This window comes from Vigna radiata, unplaced genomic scaffold (assembly GCF_000741045.1).
Source record: "Vigna radiata var. radiata cultivar VC1973A unplaced genomic scaffold, Vradiata_ver6 scaffold_215, whole genome shotgun sequence".
Lineage (NCBI taxonomy): Eukaryota > Viridiplantae > Streptophyta > Magnoliopsida > Fabales > Fabaceae > Vigna > Vigna radiata.
Genome location: NW_014541783.1, coordinates 509,444 through 528,744, shown reverse-complemented (window position 1 = coordinate 528,744; position 19,301 = coordinate 509,444). Strand labels below are relative to the sequence as shown.

The following is a 19,301-nucleotide window of genomic DNA, read 5'->3' as shown; positions in this document are numbered from 1 at the left end:
TTGTCCGATAACGGCCCAATAGCGGGTGGAACAATCTGCCCAACAAATATCGCTAGGATAGGCTCTAACCATAGCTCTGATACCATGTTAGAAGCGAGTTTTAGGCCTAACTCGACTCTACAAAACCGGCTTGTAAGGTGAGGTTTGCACCCCACTTATATATTATAAATTGACCTTATCTCTAGTCGATGTGGGACTTAACTCACTTCTAACAACACTGAGGTCAATTGACTTCACAACGTGTATGAAATGTTAAAAGTTAAAGTGATTAGATAAAAGCAATGTATATAGCCATTGTTGTTGTTTAAATTCGAAAAGATTGTTGTTTCTCCATAACTCTGATACCAAATGATAACTTTAACCATAAAGTGATTGCGTGAGAAAGATAATTTGAAAAAAAACTGATCTATCATTGAATGGAAAACATCATGCTATTAAGTAACCAATCATAAGACAAAACCAAAAATACAATAAATAAGAAGTTACTCTTGAACTCATAACTAAAAGAAAAAATCTCAAATAAACCGAGATTTTATTTGATTAATTTCTAACTAACAAATCATAATTATTTATACAATATATCTTCAAAACATAATATAAATTTAATATGGAATTTTAGTGAATTGGAAGATAAATATTTTATATACTATTATAAATAAATTGTTTGCAAAAACCAAATGCTTTTACGCAAACACACCAGTGTGATTCAATATGAACAAATTCAGCATAAAGGAGAAAAATTCTTCCTAAATTAATATATAAACACAGTAATATGTGTCTTTGTTCAACATTTACTCATATTATTTAAAAAAAAAATAGAGTTTCAGTTTTTAATATACATCCAATATAAAATATATAAAACATTATTTGAGATAATAAGGATAATTAACACCACACGAGAGGCTTTTTTCCAAATTGGAAAACAAAAACACTGCAAGAATGGTAGAAGTTCAGGTTCGCACCTGATCACAGTGCATCTCAAATGCATGATGAGTCCACCACAGGCACGGGGAGCTTCCTCCAATATAACGCCACGTGCCGGTCACTAGAAAGTGAGGTGCCACGCTGGTCGAATATACCACCACTAAGAGGAAGTGGCCCAAGCGTCATGCAACCGGGTGACCGGGTGTGAGCAGTTGGCCTGGCCACGTCACTGCAGGCCCCACCATCACAAGCTGGCGACGCTTTTACGGACCTAAAACCTCAGCCATGAAGTTTGTGGATGAGATTCGAGCTAGGGAAAAATATTAAAAGCTGCACCCCGATAAAATAAATAGAGAAAGAAAGTGAAAAAAATTAGGAAAAGTGCAAAGGTAAGCATCAGCACCAAGAACCAGTAGTTTGGCGCCACTTGTCGCTTTCCCATAAGCAGAGTCTTCTCAGTCTCAAAAAAATAAGGAGTCGTTAATTTTCGGAAGAAAATAATAAATCCACACAAAATTATAGTGGCTGAGATTGCTCCTGGCGCTTAAACACTTTCGGGGTGAGTGTGCGTGTAGCAATTTCGGGTTCTGTTTTTGTTTTCGTTTCAGCAAAACCTCTCTTCTTCTTCTTCTTCTTCTGATTGCTTCCATCACGCTATTTTTCAATTTTCGTTTTTCTCCTTTTCGGTTTCCGATCTGAACTCTATTCGATTCGCCATTGCCGGAAAATGAGCCCTCCGACGAGTGTCCGGTGATGATCGCTCACGTGAGAGGTTCTTGTTCTTCTTCTTGTTCTTCTTCAATGTCATGGTTTCGTTCCGAGGTATTCGTTTTCCTTTTTTATTTTGTTTTGTTTTAGTTTATTTTATTTGTTCTGTTTGGTTTCCGAGAAAATTGAACCGGACTGCTGCGAACGGATTTACCTCATCTGGATTTGGATGTAACAGGTGCTGTCAGTACTCTCAGCGCGACGCTGTTGAGTTGAATTTCGATGGTTTTGAGTTGCTTTGTGAATATATTTTCTCGGCAACCAAACAGGAGGAATCGAAATTTGCAGTGATTAGTAAAGTATCTGTGAAAGTGAAGATAGAAATAGTTGTTATTGATGATGTTGTGATTTTCTTTTTGTTTCTATACTAATTGTAGTTTCCCTCTCTTTTCCGCGTTTGAAAGGTTTTGGCGCTGTCGAGTTCGTTTTGGTGAGGATTCTGATTAAGTAAATTTTCTTTTATTCATTCAGAGCAGAAGCGTCTCTCTCGCTGTCTCTCTATATCTATCTCTCTCTCCCCCTTGGGTGATACTTGAAATTTGTTGAATATTTTTCTTTCTTCATCTTCTATGTAGTACCATTTTACGCGTGACATTTGAATTGGAATGCTTATTCCATCTGATACAAAACAGAGACGGATCTCTTCCTATTATTCTCGCTTTGTTTCTTTTGCAGTAACATCACCACAATACCTTCTTCAGAGTCTGCTCACTTTCACCACAACGGCTTTACTCTTTACTGTTTTTCGTGTCACAAAAAATGAAAGGCGCTATTCCCTGTATCCACTCCTTGTCAGGGAAGATCTGAAGCAGCGGTAGCTGCTCACGTCCTGTAATGGACGCGTACTCCTCTGGAGAAGAGGTAGTTGTAAAGGTAGGAGTTATTTTGATATATGTGGAAGTTTCTTGTGTACGGGAAAGTTTGGTATTGTGTTCTGAGTGCTTAACTGCCTTTTGTAGACGAGAAAACCATATACAATCACAAAGCAAAGGGAACGATGGACAGAGGAGGAGCATAATAGGTTTCTAGAAGCTTTGAAGCTGCACGGACGAGCATGGCAGCGCATAGAAGGTGATTGTCTGTTTATCATGTTTGCCTCAATATCTTCCTTCCTTCTTCCTTTCTAAAGATTAGTGAAAATGGCATGAAACAATCTCCATATTCTTGACTGGAACTTTTTTTTTCTTTCTTCCATGACTTGTTCCCCTCTTGGTGTTTCACTTCTGCTATACAGAGCATATAGGAACAAAGACTGCCGTGCAAATCAGGAGCCACGCACAGAAGTTTTTCACAAAGGTCAATGGGTACCTTCTCACTTTTCTTTATCAATCACATCGCATACTCTCCAATCGAATAGAACTCCTAAATGAAGAAAATCATAACAAAATTGTCACTAGAACATCTCTAGAGCTTGGATTGATTTAAACACAGAGATCCTCGATAGTCATGATTAACTGATTTTCCTGATCTCGCAACCATCCCAAATAGACCCTAAGCAGATGCATACTTTAGCTTGCACCAAGAAAGCAGTGTTCTATAACATTATTTTCTGTTCTATAATGGTCTCCTCTGTTTCAGGTTTTCCTCCTGTGCTTATATAGTAGTGATTTAAATTGTCTAGAGTTTGATTCTTGTTGGCCATCATTCTTTTAAATTAAGCACAACGTTGGGTGGGTCTCTGCGTGGTTCAAACTTTAGGCTTCAACAGTTAAATATATTCTTAATCCCATTAGTGAAATTTGCTGAAAGTAAACTTCCTTTGTGAGATCACTACGAAAGAAAACATTATTTACATTATGTTAATATAAAGGCAGACGTGAATGACAGTTTTGGACAATAAATTTGGATAAAGGTCATTTTAGCCAAAGAAAGTATCAAGTCTTGGCCAAAGTTTTGTGTTTGATCTTTGGCTACTAAACATACATGTAGTAAGTTAACTTGACTGTCATGGCCAAGTTTCATGGTAACAATATAGAGACAATGAACTATAGAGGTTCCTAGTGGAGAAGAATGGGGTCTGTAGAACCATTACTCTAAAGGACACATTTTGTCAAGCATAGCTAGGTAAGGTCGATTATCATGATATATGGATTAACTTGAGATTAAAGACTGATAAAAATATATTCTTGAGGGCTTATATGATCTCTCTCATTATCTTCTATTTATAATGAAAACACAAGAGTACATGGAATACCAAGAGTCTGTACTAGACTTCTAGGTACAAAACTAGGTACAACTCATTAATGACTTAGCAGACTAGCCTAAATGATGATACCTATTAGTAATTATTCTAACAGATTACATGCACAATTCGACATGTTTCAAAGATAAGTGTAATTCAAGAGAGGTCCATTACCTAACGGATGTGGATTATATGGTGTTGGAAGTCTCACATTGACTAGAGATAAGGCCAATTTATAGTATATAAGTGGGTGCAAACCTCACCTTACAAGCCGATTTTGTGGGATTGAGGTAGGCTTAAAGTCCACTTCTAACATGGTATCAAAGTCATCGTTAAAAGCCTATCCTAGCGATATTTGTTGTTTGTTGTGCATATTGTTTCACCCGCTATCGGGTTGCTATTGGATCACCCATTAATGTCTAGTCCCACGCTCAAGATGTATATACCTCGGCGTAAGGGAGGGGGGGGGGGATGTGTTGGAAGCCCCACATCGACTAGAGATAAGGCCAATTCATAGTATATAAATAGGTGCAAATCTCACCTTACAAGCCGGTTTTGTGGAGTTGAGTTAGGCTTAAAGTCTACTTCTAACATATGGATTACATGATGCCATTGGATATGGTTCTTAACATGGCATTAGAGGTTCTATAACCTTGTGGTTGGGAGTTTGATCCTTTTGGACTCCATTCTTATTTAGAAATAGTTAAAGTTCAGCACAAGGTATACGGAGTTGTTCATTATCCGTTCTTCATGACCGAAAGGTTCCTGGGTGAGGATCATGTTAGAAATGTAACACAAGGTCACCTTAACCTGACAATTTAAGTTTTGGGGATAATTGCTTCTGAAAAATGGCAAAAGAAAAACTAACATATACTTGTGTTGTGGTGAAGAAGCATCGTAGCCTACAAGCACTTATGCCGATACTTGCAAAGTTTGATTCAGTCATAAGGCAAGACAGAATTAAGTTTGGTATTTCGTTGGATTAGGCCTTTAGGGTTCTTGTGTTTTCCTGTTTAGTGTTCACTTTATTTCTTTGGATGGATTTGTTATGCCCAACATTAGGAATGTAAAATCTAATTCAATTGACTCATGCTTGGCATCTTTAGGGCTTCCTGAAAATTTTTGGCAACTTGCAATACCATCAATTAGTGGTTGAATAGATATTGGTCAATTTGTGGAATTGAAGCAGAACTGAAGGAAGGTAGACTGTGATATTCTGGCCAATTTGCCTACTTGTTGAAATGTATATTACCCTTAATCAAATTCAGCTGTGAAACATTTGGGAAAAATTTTTCAGACTGTTTGTAATTTAGGAACGTTGCTTTATTCAAAAGAATCCCTTTTAGTAAAATGTTGTGAGAGGGTGAGCCTTGCACTATGGTATTGGTGACTAGTTACTCACGGGCTTCAATGTAGAAGCATTCTGCTTGGATATATGTAAGGGGAGGGCTGCATAGTTACCCTCACCTAAACCTTCGAGAGGCGATGAGCCTTCAACACTGGAGTATGTTACAATAATACGAGATTTGCTTACAAAATTCACAATGTAGATTGCAGATTCCAGAGCTAAATGGTATAGAGGTTTAGACAAGCCATATTTAGGGAAGTGGCTCAGTGGTACGAACTGGAAAGGGACACGGTTAGTGAGTGCAAAAATTTGAGGGTGGGGGGAAGATAGTGGTTGGTAGTCCATGGTGTGTCAAATACATCAGTGTTGCTCTTTAGAAAGCAATGTGTATGAGATAAAATTTTGTTTTTACTTTGAGGTGGATGACAAGAGCTATATATCTGTTTGATGAAGTTTTGTGAGTCACTCGAGTCTCTATATATGAAGTTCGCAAGATATTTTCTTTCTATAGGTGCAGACGGTGGTGGTTTTCTTTTTCAGGAACACATTTTAGAGGAAATACACAGGTTGATTGATCACCATGACAAGAGTGCAGTACCCACTTTGGGAACTGGGAAGTTTCGTGACACAGTAAATTGTTTGATACTGGAACGGAACTCTAATATGATGTGTTGATAGTGGAGTAGAATTTTTGATTATGGATCATGGGAGTAACAGCCACATAGATTAGATTCACTAGAACAATTATTTGCCTTCCTAATTTATAAGGATTCTTCAAGAACTTGATGATTTTAAGGAAATTAGGGTTGTTAGGTTATACATCATGATATTGATCTATATATGATTAGAAAAGTTTATTCTTCGAAATAAAGGATGGCTGGAGGTCTAGCTATGGGATGCTGTCGTGCGTTGTCATACAGAAAGACCAGACGACCTCTATATTAGTGTCTTCAATCTTATAGCTAAGCAATCCGATTTATCGGAATATCAATATTGCTCATGCTAATTTGTGGAAGAGCTTAATGTCTATATAATTTGAGTGCTAAAAGCTAAATATTATTGCTTATTATTAGTTCAAAGATGGACAATAAATGTGTAAATGCTCTATATCCCTCTCCCTTGGAAAAGAATTTCCACATTTCAATATGGGGGCTGGTTTGGCAAGATGATCAATTTGATTATCTTGGTCAAACCAGCCTCCATTTTTTTTCAAATAAGATCATATTAAGCATCATTATAAACTTTGACATGTCAGTTATGCTAACATCCGAAACCCATCAATCATTTGTGCTCTTTTTTCCATTTAACTGTGGTTATTTTAGTGAATATTTCACTGTGCTATTGTCACAGAATAAAACTGCTCAAAGCTATGACTACTAGACCGACTGGCAGAAAAAATACAACTAAATGTGTGCGATTGAGCGCAGGGGCATGCGTAAACAGTTTAAAGTGCCCCTATAGTCAAATACTCACGCCTGAACTGACATGGAATTGAACAGTGTTTAGTACAAATTCATATATGAGCTCAACCCCGATAAAAAAAACCAGAAAGCTTAATTTGAATGCTTATTTGTGGGGCTCAAGAATTAACAAAACCAAGCTTTGACATCATATTTAATTACCATTATGCAGCTCAANCCCGATAAATAAAACCAGAATGCTTAATTTGAATGCTTATTTGTGGGGCTCAAGAATTAACAAAACCAAGCTTTGACATCATATTATGAATAAAACATGTTTATGTGCAGAAGTGATAAATGGAAAAAGAGTATTTTATCTCCTGAAAAACTGCTAAAGCATATAAAGATTAATGGAATATGCACACACACTTTTAAAGAAAGGGAAGAGTCGATTGATGTCGAAGAAATGTGTACTTTAATGGCCCGATAACAGGTCTATAAATAAAGATTGTTGTACCTAATCTGAAATCTATAAATTTCATTCGAACAGAGAAACTTCTTCAAATACCTTTTTGTATGGCCGAAAGAACCAGTCCAATGCTTAAACATAATTTTATAGAATATTACTTTCACATATACATTGCTGTCCTCTGGTAGTATAGTGGATCACCACAGAAACAAGAGTGATCAGTTTAAGTGTGACAAGAGAGGCCATTAATATGCATATTTATGTGCTACGTGAGAAACACACAGCCTCTTTCGTTAGCCAATTCAAGCCTATTCTTCATACTTTACAATAGATAAATAAAGTGCATTAGATTTTGTTTTATGAATAATGAACTAGGCCTAACTGAAGAAGTGCGGATTACTCAAATCACTTATGAAGAATACTTGTCTTTGACCATTACCTAACTGATGTGGATCATGAGTCTTAAAACTCCCATAATATCTTCGGGATAGGACATCTGAAACGTTAATTTTACAGGATTAGGCATCTATGAAGTCCAACCTCAAGGTGGGGATATAGGCTTTGATAACAATTTCTCGTTTGGCAAGGCTTGCATGAGAATAGTTAGAGGGCTTTCGTGGGCAGTGGACTCACATCCGGTGTCAATTATCATCCTATACACCAGTTGCTAAAAAAATTAGTGAAAAGAGATTATATATCCCATTGAAAAAAGTTAAAAATCAAAGGAAAAGAAAACTAAATATGGAACTTTAAGTATGAACGTAAAGCAAATAGTGAAGGAAAAGGGAAGGAAGCGTATTGGTTGTACCAACCCCTTGGGACTGGGTTTTGGTCTCATTAGCCAGGGCCACTGTAATTAAACCAGAGGTAGAACTATTTATTTATCTTGGAATTCGAAACAGAAATTTCGTATATAGATGGTTTGACACCATCTCCAACTTCCTATGCAGATATTTTGTAGTGGTTTAAGAATCACCAAGGCTCTGATTCCTCTGGAGTTCTAAACACCAACATAATAGAAAAGAACTTTGATTTTGAACATAGGAAATTAATTTCTTTGAAAATGAAAATAGGTTCCTAAGATCTGAAGTTAGTATTCAAGCTAAACCTGTCAAGTTCTGTTCGCACACAAGTTAACAGTGCTGCCTTCTGCAAATTTTGGGAACTGTTACCACCATGGACTTTCATAGGGCTATGATTTTGTAATGCCGACAGCTTCCTACATGTTTGGATTACACTAATGTTGACATACATCTTTTTATTTAAACTACAATCAGTTTGCGGCCATCAAATCCATATGCATCTTGATTACATCCACAGCTGATTTTTTGTCCTCAACTTCGTTGAACAATATTTCTGGATGCTTTCCTATCTAAGCTTTCGTGCTTGAATAAACTGATGCGTTTCTATTATACAAAGAGTATTTTGAAAATTCTTTAGAACAAACGCTATCACACTCCAGTAAATGCTTTTAATGGTTTATATGAAACTTCACTTGCTGAGAATACCATTTGGACTTTTACTTCCAGTTGGAGAAAGAAGCCCTTGTAAAGGGTGTTCCAATTGGACAAGCTCTTGATATAGATATTCCCCCTCCACGGCCCAAAAGAAAACCAAGCAATCCCTATCCTCGGAAGACCAGAATTGGTACTGCAACATTACATAGTGGAGCAAAGGATGGAAAGCTCAATTTAGTCGAATCTTCACATGACAACCAAGCACTGGACTTGGAAAAAGAACCACTTCCGGAGGTTAATATTTTTTATATATAGATTTCAATTTCACACATTTTTTTTTTCAGCTTCCTTGGTCAGTAACATAATTCAGCCTTTTCCTTATTCTATTAGATTTATGATTTAGACGAGGGGCCAACAACAGTAAAGGAAAATAAGGATGAGAACTGCTCAAAAGTATTTACAGTTATCCAGGAGGTACCATGTTCCTCTCTATCTTCAGCAAACAGGAGTTCAATATCTATGTCAGTGCCGCTGGGAAATTCATGCGTATTCAAGGAGATTACAACTTCAGCGAAAGAGGTGATAACTCGAGATGAAAAAACTGAATCATTTCTGACTGTTGAACTTGAAAATGGGAATTTGGAGATCAATGATGGAAAACAGGCAAATGGAACTAGTAAAAACTCCACGTTAGAGAATTCTGATGCTTTACAAATGAAATTGGTTCAAAATGAGAAAACAGATGGTCTCGATAGTGCATTAACAATAGAAGGAATGCAAGGCAATAATCAGAATTACCCTAGACATGTAACTGTGCACGTTGTTGACGGGAACCTTGGAACATGTACTCAAAATCCATCACAAGATATGCTGTTTCGAGACTGCATGTTTCAGCCAATAGGAGGGGCTAATGGGCAACCACATCTTTTCACCAATTCAGCACCATCGAACACAAGAGAAAGTCAAAATAACACAGCACGATCTTCTGCTCATCAATCATTTCTTCCGTATCCTCCCTTCACCCAACACAACCAGGACGATTACCAATCATTTCTTCACATGTCTTCCACATTTTCTAATCTTATTGTCTCTACCTTGCTGCAAAACCCAGCAGCCCATGCTGCAGCAAGTTTCGCTGCTACATTTTGGCCCTATGCAAATCCAGAGACTTCAGCAGATTCTCCTAGGTGCTCTCAAGGAGGTTTCACATCTAGACAAATTGGTTCCCCTCCAAGCGTTGCAGCTATTGCAGCTGCTACTGTGGCTGCTGCAACTGCGTGGTGGGCAGCTCATGGACTGCTTCCTTTGTGTGCTCCTCTTCATACTGCTTTTGCTTGTCCTCCTGCATCTGTGACTCCAGTCGCATCAATGAATACTGCTGAAACACCATCTCTAAAGGCAGACCAAGAAAAGAGTACTCTACAAAATCCTCCTCTGCATGATCAGATGATGCATCCAGAATACTCGGAAGCTCCTCAAGCTCAACATTCAGCTTCAAAATCACTAGCTGTCATTTCATCAGATTCTGAGAGTGGAGATGCCAAGTTAAATACTTCACCAAAGGCTACCGATCATGAGACGAACGAAATAATTTCTGAGCACCTTGATTCCAACAAAACGAAAGGCAGAAAACAGGTTGACCGTTCCTCGTGTGGTTCCAACACAGCCTCAAGCAGCGATGTGGAAACTGATGCACTAGGGAAGGATGAGAAAGGGAAGGAAGAGCCTGAAACACCCGATGCTAACCATTTAGCCCTTGAGTTTAGTAATCGTCGTAGAAGCATTTGCAACCTTACTGATTCTTGGAAAGAGGTCTCTGAAGAGGTATCCCAGTTACCTTAATGAAATCTTGATACAATATTTTTATATGTTGCAACTCTTCTCATTCTACTTGTTTTCAGGGGAAACTAGCCTTTCAGGCTTTGTTCTCCAGAGAGGTGTTGCCTCAAAGCTTTTCACCTCCTCATGCTTTAAAGAATAAGGACCAAATGGGCATCATCACCAATGATAACCAGCAAACCATAGATGACAGAAATGAAGACCTTGACAGCAAGAAATGCAGTTCTAACTATAAACCAATGCAGAAAAATCCGCCATTTGTAGAAAATAACGTGGGACTGTTAACCTTAGGGCTTGGACAAGGAAAGCTTAAGACTCGTCGAACAGGCTTTAAACCCTACAAAAGATGTTCCATGGAGGCCAAGGAAAATAGGATTGGAGCGAGCAATCAAGGTGAAGAGAAAGGTTGTAAAAGAATACGTTTGGAAGGGGATACTTCGACTTGAGGTTTGGTACATGCATGCATGCAATAACATAAAGGCAACCTTTGGTTTTTGCATATCATTTCTTAATCCCCCTCAACGGTGTACCTATATTGTTTATTTCTAATTCTGCAGCTCACGAAACTTGTCGTGTAGATGTGTGTACCATATTAAATTACTGTGTACGCTCTTTTACTATCTTGGATTGGTGTTAATGCTGTTAAACTCTGCTAAATAGACTTTAGATAAGAAACATTAAGTATTGTTTGAGCCTGAACATTAAGTAATTTATGCTCCTTCATTCAGCCACTTTCCACGTTTTACTTGAATTGTTTTGCATCTATCTATGAAGTATTTTATTTTTCTTTAAAACCAGCTCAGATTTAACCATAATGTTTTCAGAATGCCTGCATGTCGATGTGGTAGATGCATTACGATGAATGTGACTGAAGTGATTTTCTTTTTTCCGTTTTAGACTTCGAAGTTTTTTTGCTCCTCAAAGATGTTAGCAAATTCTCAATCTTAATTTTCTATCTTTTTATCAGTATGTTTCGTAATATTTCTTTCATCAAATTCTATGTTGAAACGAAAACCTGCGATATCGAAATAATAAATCTAAATTGCTTGTGGTTACTAAGCTGGCTGTATTTCCTCTACCAACAATTTCTTCCTTTTGCATTTTGTACGTTAAGAAACCAATTATAGAAAGTTCATGGTGTGGAACAAAGACAAAGAAGCTAGACATGATTTATTACACTAATAAAACAAAATTTTCTTTAAAAAAACCTGCTCGTCATATTTTTGAAATGTTTTTAAAACAACTCGTTCATCAGATTTGCAAGAGGGAAATTTTTCTAAGTGAAATCTAAATATAATTTTCCCCAAGAAATTTCAATTCATTGGTGATAGTGTTTTCAAAATTGTATAGAACTATGAGCTATACAATATTTACAAATTCCCATGTCAAAGAATTATCATTATATACATAAAATCATGCAGCAAAGGCAAGTCCCCTTTACATGGCCATGATAGTTAGTTATATAACAACCCTCGTTACATCTACTTTGATGTAAGTGAAAGTAGTTTATTTGAAGAGGACTCCGACGAAGATTTCTTACGAGACTGTAATGTGTAAATGTATTGTAAGATTCTCTCTTTATTAGTAGCAATGAGTGAAAATGGTGGGTTCAGTGGAAGGTTCTCTGCTTCTCTCACCAAAAATGAAAGTAGCAGCATCGCTCTTGAGTAAGATGCACTAGCCCTATCTCTGTTCTCCATATATTCATCTACCTAAAAAAAATGGCAAAAAAGAAAAAATATTCATTTACCTACTCAGGCAAGTGCTGATTATTTTATAAAGATCACATTTTTACGTGTATATGCTCTTTGAGGAAGATTGCAAGTTTGGAAGGAAATCTAAAAGTGAAGAATATTAGGCTACTTACCGCACCACTTGTCCCGATTGAAAGAGCGGTTTGGAATATAATTTCCATTGCATCTGGCATCTCAGCAGCTCCTGCAATGTTTTTGGGAGTAAATAGTTAACATTATTATATCTTTAGACGACATGAAAGGATTTTAAGTTCAGAAACATAAAGAAATCCTACCATCCATATTTTGAACACGACATGATAGTTTTTCAGCACGATCAACAGCAAGAACAAACTCATGTTTGGCCCACATGGAGACAGATGGAGGATCACTAAAATTTATTTTCAGTTCTGAAGTCTGTGGTAACTCCACATTACTTGAAGATATAGATTCGTTAGTTGAACTGCTTTCAGGCAACCCACTAGTAGTAAGGGAGGCCATCCAAGAGTTACAGATTTCTAAAGCCTTCTTCCATATCGCCAGAATCACCAACTCAACTGCAAGTGACTCTAGATACAGTCCTTTATCATACTGCACCAAATAACCATTAAAATTTAGATTGATTATGGAACATTAAGATTGGCTTTTCCATGAGCTAAATTTACCTTATGTACAAGTTAAATAAAAAATTTTAGAAACTACGAGAGAATTTCTACAAATTATTTAATTCATGATATAATTTTAATATAAAGAGAAGTCAATTTCACTTTTTACTTCTAATTTTTGTTTACAAGTTCATCCAAACAGACCCTAAGGAGCATTCAACCAATTTGCAAGCTAATAGAATCCAATAGGAAAACTACAAATTAACTATGAAAAAGAATTCATTCAAACATGGCTGGTTATCATTCTGATATGTAATGCTGAAACAATTCATATGACACTGGCAGAGAAAAGAACTGAAACAATTCAAAGGAATATAAGAACTCAATAGTTAGATATGGGATCATGCCATCAAGAGAAAAAGTCAATAACAACCTTTTTTTTTTCATTTAAAATTTCAAACTATTATCTGAAAATATTAATGTGGTGACCTTGGGTTTACTGAACATAAACTGACCTGTTGTTGCGAAAGTTCTTTAAGGATCTTCCCATACTCATGCAACAATTTTAACCTGTTTGAAGGTTGCAGTGAGGAAATTTCATGCTCTTCCCTTAAAGCAGTAAATTCACATGATGCCACACATGCCTCAAGTTTATTGCTTTCTAGATTCTCTAATCCTCTACTGGAGGAAGACGTCAGATCCGTTGTTTGTTTTGGAACTCCAATATCCGGATTAGCAATCTTTGAATGAGTTTGAGAAATACTGTATAAGGAACCATCTTGAACAGATGCATCAAAGTAGTCAGAAAAAGCCTCCAATGATGCAAAATGGGAATGAACAAGTACATAGTCTTTCTCTACAGACTGCATTAAACGGGAATCTGAATACAAAAGCAAGTATTAGAAACTGTAAAGAAAACAATGTAAATATGAGAATACAGCATACAGGATATGACAAATGAGTACCAGCATCAACAGCCTTCCCCATCTTACCACTTGCAATAGTTGGAGACATCTCGGACAGAGAGCCACCTGATTGATGAACAGTCAATTTTCCTACGGTTGACCTATAAATTATGAATGACAAGAAATCACTACAAATAGCTATGTATTGAGAGAAATGCAACAGGATACAAGAACTGAAGAAGAAAAAAAAAAGAAATTAAAGAATAATGACCTGGAATTCTGAAGAAAATTGTGGTTGAAGAATGCCTTGAATGTTAATCTCTCATCTGCATATTACAGCATAACATTAAAGTTTTCTAGAATAAGCTCTAACCAATTGTTATTAAAAATACATGTATGTCCATGACATGAAGTTACAATGAATACCTGGATTTTGACGTAAGAGGTTTCTGCAAAGATCCAAGCAATCAGAATGTAGCTCTTCTAATGCCTCTGGTGGAAAGTACAGTTCAGTGGATGCCAAAATATTTTGAAAAAGCTGTAACAAAAAATTATGATAAGAAAAAAAGAAAGACACATGACTATTTACCAAAAGAAATACTGATTGTTCCTTCTCAAAACCTGATATTGAGTATTTCCATCAAATGGTAGCCTCCCAATCACTAGTTGATACAAAATTGCTCCAACACTCCATAAATCAGCCTGCATCCACAATATGATTCATATCTTTATGAACAAAACAATAACAGATGTTAGCAATTAGAATTTGATTCCAGTTATATCTTTCGTCACCTTGGCATCATACTTTTGATTCTCAATAATCTCTGGAGCCATGTAATAAGGTGAACCACATAGTGTATCAGCCAAACTCTGGGGTGTGAGAGACCTAGAACAATGATACATCAGGAAACTACCCTTTGCAAGAAATTCATGTTTTTTTACCTTATTGCTTCAACCAGATTGAAGAAAAACAATTACCAAATATGACAAACATTTGAATACTTTACATATAAAACTAAAACAGAGATATTATACAGAGTTGATGAGCAATAAATAAAACATCAGAAAAGGAAAAAAAGAAGTATTGAGTTGTTCCGGATTATAACAGCAACAGAGGGAAAAATTTTGTTTCCATTGTTTAACATCCGAGAAACCATCATACCTTGCAAAACCAAAATCTCCTATTTTCATAATTGGTGTGGCTGCAGTGGTTGCCAATAGTAAATTCTGCATATTTAGGAGGGGAAAAATAAAGACATGACAAATGAATTGATATGTGTGCAATAATACATAAACCAATTATGAGTTCAAAAGTAGTTAATTATATAGATTTATAATTTGTAACATATTACATACCGATATATGATTTCTGAACTAAGTGGTTTCACAAGTTTCAAAAGTTTTCCCTTCTCTACTTGTATGTACTCGTCCGTTTGTTATTTACTGTGTACTTTTCGCTACAGGTATGAAGCTATGATAAATTGATGATTTCATGTAAAAATTATTAAAACCTCATAGGTAAAGGGAAAAACAAGAGTTCCCAGCAAGTAATACAATAATTAACAGTGACAATAAATTAAAATACACCAAGGCAAACATATATTAGTAACTACTTTTACAACATCACAAAATACAGTGAGATACCTGTGGTTTTAAATCTCTGTGAATGAGGTTCTTTTCCTGAAGCACCTGTAACCCGGCAGCTACAAGAACACCCAGATTATAAACTATAGAAATTTACCCATTGCTTACCATTGAATGAATAGCATGATAAAACAGATCACCAAGTTTAGTACAAGCAAAAAAACATAACCATTAAGAAAGTACAAAAATTGGAAAAACCTATATTAATAAACAAAATGAAATTGGAAACACCTATATTAATAAGCAAAATGAAATAATCCATAGTAAGATATGTCACAAAAGAAATAGCAAACAGCCAAAATAGTCCACCGGAAAGAATTAGTATAGAAAAGATCAAATGATTGAAAAACAATCACTAACCCAATTGTCTCATGAAATGGCGTGCAACCGTCTCAGAAACCTTGCCATGGCGTTGAATGTAAACAGCAAGGTCCCCACCAGCACAATACTCCAAAACAAGGTAAATCCTGTCATTGGTCTTAAACCACAACAACAAAGACACACTCATTCTTCTTTCAAAACAAGAATATTCCAACTTTGAACTCAGTTCTATTCCATATATTGAACAATACTAAATATAGACATATTTTCAACACAAGTAAATCCCACATTATTTCAAACAACAATATTACAGACAAAAAAAAAGTTACTTTTTTATTTTTTATGCAGAGATAATTCTATTCAAAATAGTCTCATACAAATTGTGAGCATCTCTCCCAACAGTGAGTCACTTCATTCCAGAAACTTGTCTCTTCCATTAGACTCAGTCTTTGTTTGTGCATAATTCTCAACTGACTAAGAAATCAAAACTTACCTGAATTGTCTCGAAGAGTCTAACTATGTTGGGGTGCTTGATGGTACTAAGAATCGAAATCTCTTTGAAAAGATGTTCTTGGACTTTAGGACTGAGTTGTCTCTGATCAATCTCCTTAATCGCAACTTCCAAACCGGAAACTCGGTGCCTTGAACGCCATACCACGGCAAAGGAACCCGACCCGATTGGAGGACCCATTATGTAATCCCCTATCACTCTAGGTTCCATGGTTATCATCGTCACCCCTAGAACTTTTTATTCAACAAAATACTTATATAGAGTCATAGCAGCTTCGAAATAGCTCCAAAGATTCCAACTTGAACATTTGGGTGGAGAAGATGAGGCTGCCCAGTGAAATCAGAGAATGTCAATGGAAAAACCAACCTCGACTCTTTATTATTTATAAGACTTCTTTTTTTTTTTTTCCAACTTTTTCTCCTGATATAAGATTTGATTTCAGGTTTTGTTAATTTGATTTGATATTTTGTTTCTATTTTTCTATACATATAAAGTTGCTTTTTGTTTTCAGACTAAGAGCAATTTTGAAAATCTGTTTCCACAGATTATTTTCCTTTCCTATATGTTAAATTAAATTGGAAAATAGTGTGACCAAAGTCAAATCTTATATTATATATATATATATATATATATATATATATATATTAGTTTATTCAATGTTTTTATTATATAAAATAATATAATTACATCCTGTTATTTTTTCTAATGTAAGTGAGTCTTTATTAAAGTAGAAAAATAATTTATGTACACCACATACTGTTTTTACTATATATTATTTTTAAAAAAAATGATAATTCATGTTCTGATAAAATTAATATTTAATTTATATTTATTTGAAATTAATAACTTTGAATTCTGTTTCTGAATTTTAACTGTCTGGGTTAGTTATTATTTAGAAGTTTTAGAGAACATTTGGAATTGGTTTATAATTTATTTTCTCTTAATCAAATTATATATTATCTAGTTTGACAGACTGTTTAATTTTTTTAAGAACCTCCTTCAATTTCAATTAAGAAATGCACTTAAAATTATGATACATATTATTATAAATTAATATAAATAAAAGTATAGTTTCATATTTCTAAAATCATGATTTTTGGGTTGAAAACTCATTTGAACTAAATTGCACAGTATATTATACTTGTTTTTATAGTTATTTATTATTCAGTTGTAAAATGTTTTCAATAAAAATTATTTAGATTTTAAGAAACAAAAAAGATAATTAGGACTATAAATATTTAATCCAATTATAATTAGTTTGATAAGTAACAAATAACTACATAAATATATTGTTAATGCAATATAAATGATTTTTTAATAATATTAAATAATCTAATACATTCACATAAATACATTATTATAATAAATAAAATAAAAAATTTATACATATGAACTTACATTAATTAATAGTAATAAATACATTATCGTAATAAATAAAATAATATATATATATATATATATATATATATATATAAACCTACATTAATTAATAGTAATAATGAGTTTTGGTTATTATTCTCTTCTTAAACAATTTTCTTTTTTAGTGAACTAAATTTCAAAATATTGTAGTTTTAACCTAAATTTAAATTAACTTCATGTCAATAAAAATGCATGTCTTAGTTCAAATATATTTATTTTGTTAACCTTATCTCTTCAATCATTTCATATTTAATATAGTAAATATTAAATGGAGAAAGAAATATAATTGAATATTACTTACTAAGTAAAAAAAGATTATCATTGTTCAAATTCAATTAACAAGAATAAATTATTATCACTGCAATTTCATTGTTTTACCACATCCTTGACCAAGAAATTTATTAGTTTTATAATTTTTTAAAAATTAAATATGTTTTTATTTCTTAATTTAAATAAAAATTAAAATTAGTTTATTTTTAAAATTTTAGTTTAATTTAGTTTCAATTTTAAAAATACATGAATTTAATTTTTTAATCTTTGTTAAATTATTTTATATTTTAAATATTACGATAATATTTGAGTGATTTATTATTTTAATTTTTAAAATAATTTTAAAAAATGTAGTAATACTTAAATTGTTTAGTATATTGATTAATAAAATTTAGTTAAAACAATTAAATTTTATTAAGTTGAGTTAAAGTTTTAAAAATAAATTAATTTTAATTTTTATTGAAACTAAAAACATATTTAATATTTTTAAATTAACAATTACAAAATATACTTTATGTTTTAAGGTTTATTATATCATTTAGAGGAATTAAATTCCCACCCATGAATCTCCAAGTCAACCTAAAACTATATACTAGGTTTTCTACTTAACACATTGTTGACACATTCATTTTATATTTAATTTTAGACATTATCAAATTCAATTAACATTTTGTTTTTCAAGTGGAGTGATTGTAGAGTAGTTATAAATTCAACCATATAAACATATATAAATCAAAATAATGAAAGACATTGAATGATACAAAATTTAATTTTTAAATAAATACAATGATATAAACAATTTAATATGTACATGTGTAAAGTTTTAGTTTAAATTGCAATGGATAAGCATAAAACCAAAGTTCAGGTGCTTTAAAGTCAATGTTATCTTTAGAAAACTTTTTTTTATAGTTAATTTATGTAACATTCTTCTCAAATATTTTCGCCTTTCTTAAACAATAAAAAATTATTCTTCTCCTATTTTTGGATAATTTAAAAAATTCGTCATCCTTTATCAACTATTAGTTATAGTTATTATTGTCATCAAATAGATATGTTTCTATTTCAAATTTGTTTCAAAAATAATATGTTGTGATTAAAATAAACAAAACAATAATTCAAGATTGCTTTATGTCTCACATATCTTGACAAAGTCATGTGACTAAGATTTTAAAATTAAAACAGAAAAGCAACAAGTCTTGCTAGAAATTCTGAAGGCTGGAATTAAAATAGCTTTTCATCCTTTTATAATCATTTCATAATTAATTTTTTTTTCTGTAACTTACTAGTATGTAAAGTTTGTTACCATTTGAATAACATAATTATTAATTTTTTAAAGACTGTAATTACTTTAAAAAAAACATTAAACGACTTTTATATTTTAACATGTTTTTTTTTTAATTATTTCTCTTCAGACATCATATAAAAACATATGAAAAAATTAATAAAATAAGAGTACATGTGTTCTGTTTTGTTTTGGTTTTTAATTGGCTAGAAATTGTCTTTTGA

General features: G+C 33.7%; 2 protein-coding genes across 12 annotated transcripts; one reads left to right on the top strand and one right to left on the bottom strand.

Moving 5' to 3' along the window:
• Positions 1 to 1,445: 1,445 nt before the first annotated feature.
• LOC106778180 (protein LHY) lies at positions 1,446 to 11,096 on the top strand. Of its 10 annotated transcripts, none has more exons than XM_014666110.2 (9): positions 1,446 to 1,746; positions 1,871 to 1,986; positions 2,097 to 2,122; positions 2,368 to 2,565; positions 2,652 to 2,763; positions 2,927 to 2,988; positions 8,621 to 8,842; positions 8,939 to 10,372; positions 10,450 to 11,096. In XM_014666110.2, exons 4-9 carry the CDS (start codon positions 2,527 to 2,529, stop codon positions 10,831 to 10,833), a joined length of 2,253 nt encoding a protein of 750 aa, XP_014521596.1. In that variant the 5' UTR covers positions 1,446 to 1,746; positions 1,871 to 1,986; positions 2,097 to 2,122; positions 2,368 to 2,526; the 3' UTR covers positions 10,834 to 11,096. The 10 variants fall into 10 exon arrangements, with proteins under 10 accessions (XP_014521596.1, XP_014521595.1, XP_022631790.1 ...); XM_014666109.2 differs by having other exon boundaries at positions 1,871 to 1,991; XM_022776069.1 differs by having other exon boundaries at positions 1,871 to 1,991; positions 2,097 to 2,139.
• A 58-nt stretch (positions 11,097 to 11,154) lies between these two features.
• Positions 11,155 to 16,502, bottom strand: LOC106778181 (serine/threonine-protein kinase ATG1a). Of its 2 annotated transcripts, none has more exons than XM_014666115.2 (13): positions 16,089 to 16,502; positions 15,635 to 15,752; positions 15,275 to 15,333; positions 14,793 to 14,857; positions 14,423 to 14,516; positions 14,252 to 14,332; positions 14,057 to 14,168; positions 13,902 to 13,956; positions 13,691 to 13,791; positions 13,241 to 13,605; positions 12,417 to 12,711; positions 12,255 to 12,325; positions 11,155 to 12,099 (listed from the first exon to the last, which is right to left on the bottom strand). In XM_014666115.2, exons 1-13 carry the CDS (start codon positions 16,323 to 16,325, stop codon positions 11,869 to 11,871), a joined length of 1,884 nt encoding a protein of 627 aa, XP_014521601.1. In that variant the 5' UTR covers positions 16,326 to 16,502; the 3' UTR covers positions 11,155 to 11,868. The 2 variants fall into 2 exon arrangements, with proteins under 2 accessions (XP_014521601.1, XP_014521602.1); XM_014666116.2 differs by having other exon boundaries at positions 13,718 to 13,791.
• Between the last annotated feature and the right edge of the window lie 2,799 nt (positions 16,503 to 19,301).

Coding starts and splice junctions, on each gene's coding strand:
- LOC106778180 (XM_014666114.2), top strand. CDS start 2,527: ATGGACGCGTACTCCTCTGGAGAAGAGGTAGTTGTAAAG. Junction 2,764..2,926: donor AGCATGGCAGCGCATAGAAG/GTGATTGTCTGT, acceptor TCTGCTATACAG/AGCATATAGGAACAAAGACT. Junction 2,989..8,620: donor CACAGAAGTTTTTCACAAAG/GTCAATGGGTAC, acceptor TTTTACTTCCAG/TTGGAGAAAGAAGCCCTTGT.
- LOC106778181 (XM_014666115.2), bottom strand. CDS start 16,325: ATGATAACCATGGAACCTAGAGTGATAGGGGATTACATAATGGGTCCT. Junction 15,334..15,634: donor CCATTTCATGAGACAATTGG/GTTAGTGATTGT, acceptor GTGTTCTTGTAG/CTGCCGGGTTACAGGTGCTT. Junction 14,858..15,274: donor ACAGAGATTTAAAACCACAG/GTATCTCACTGT, acceptor CTAAATATGCAG/AATTTACTATTGGCAACCAC.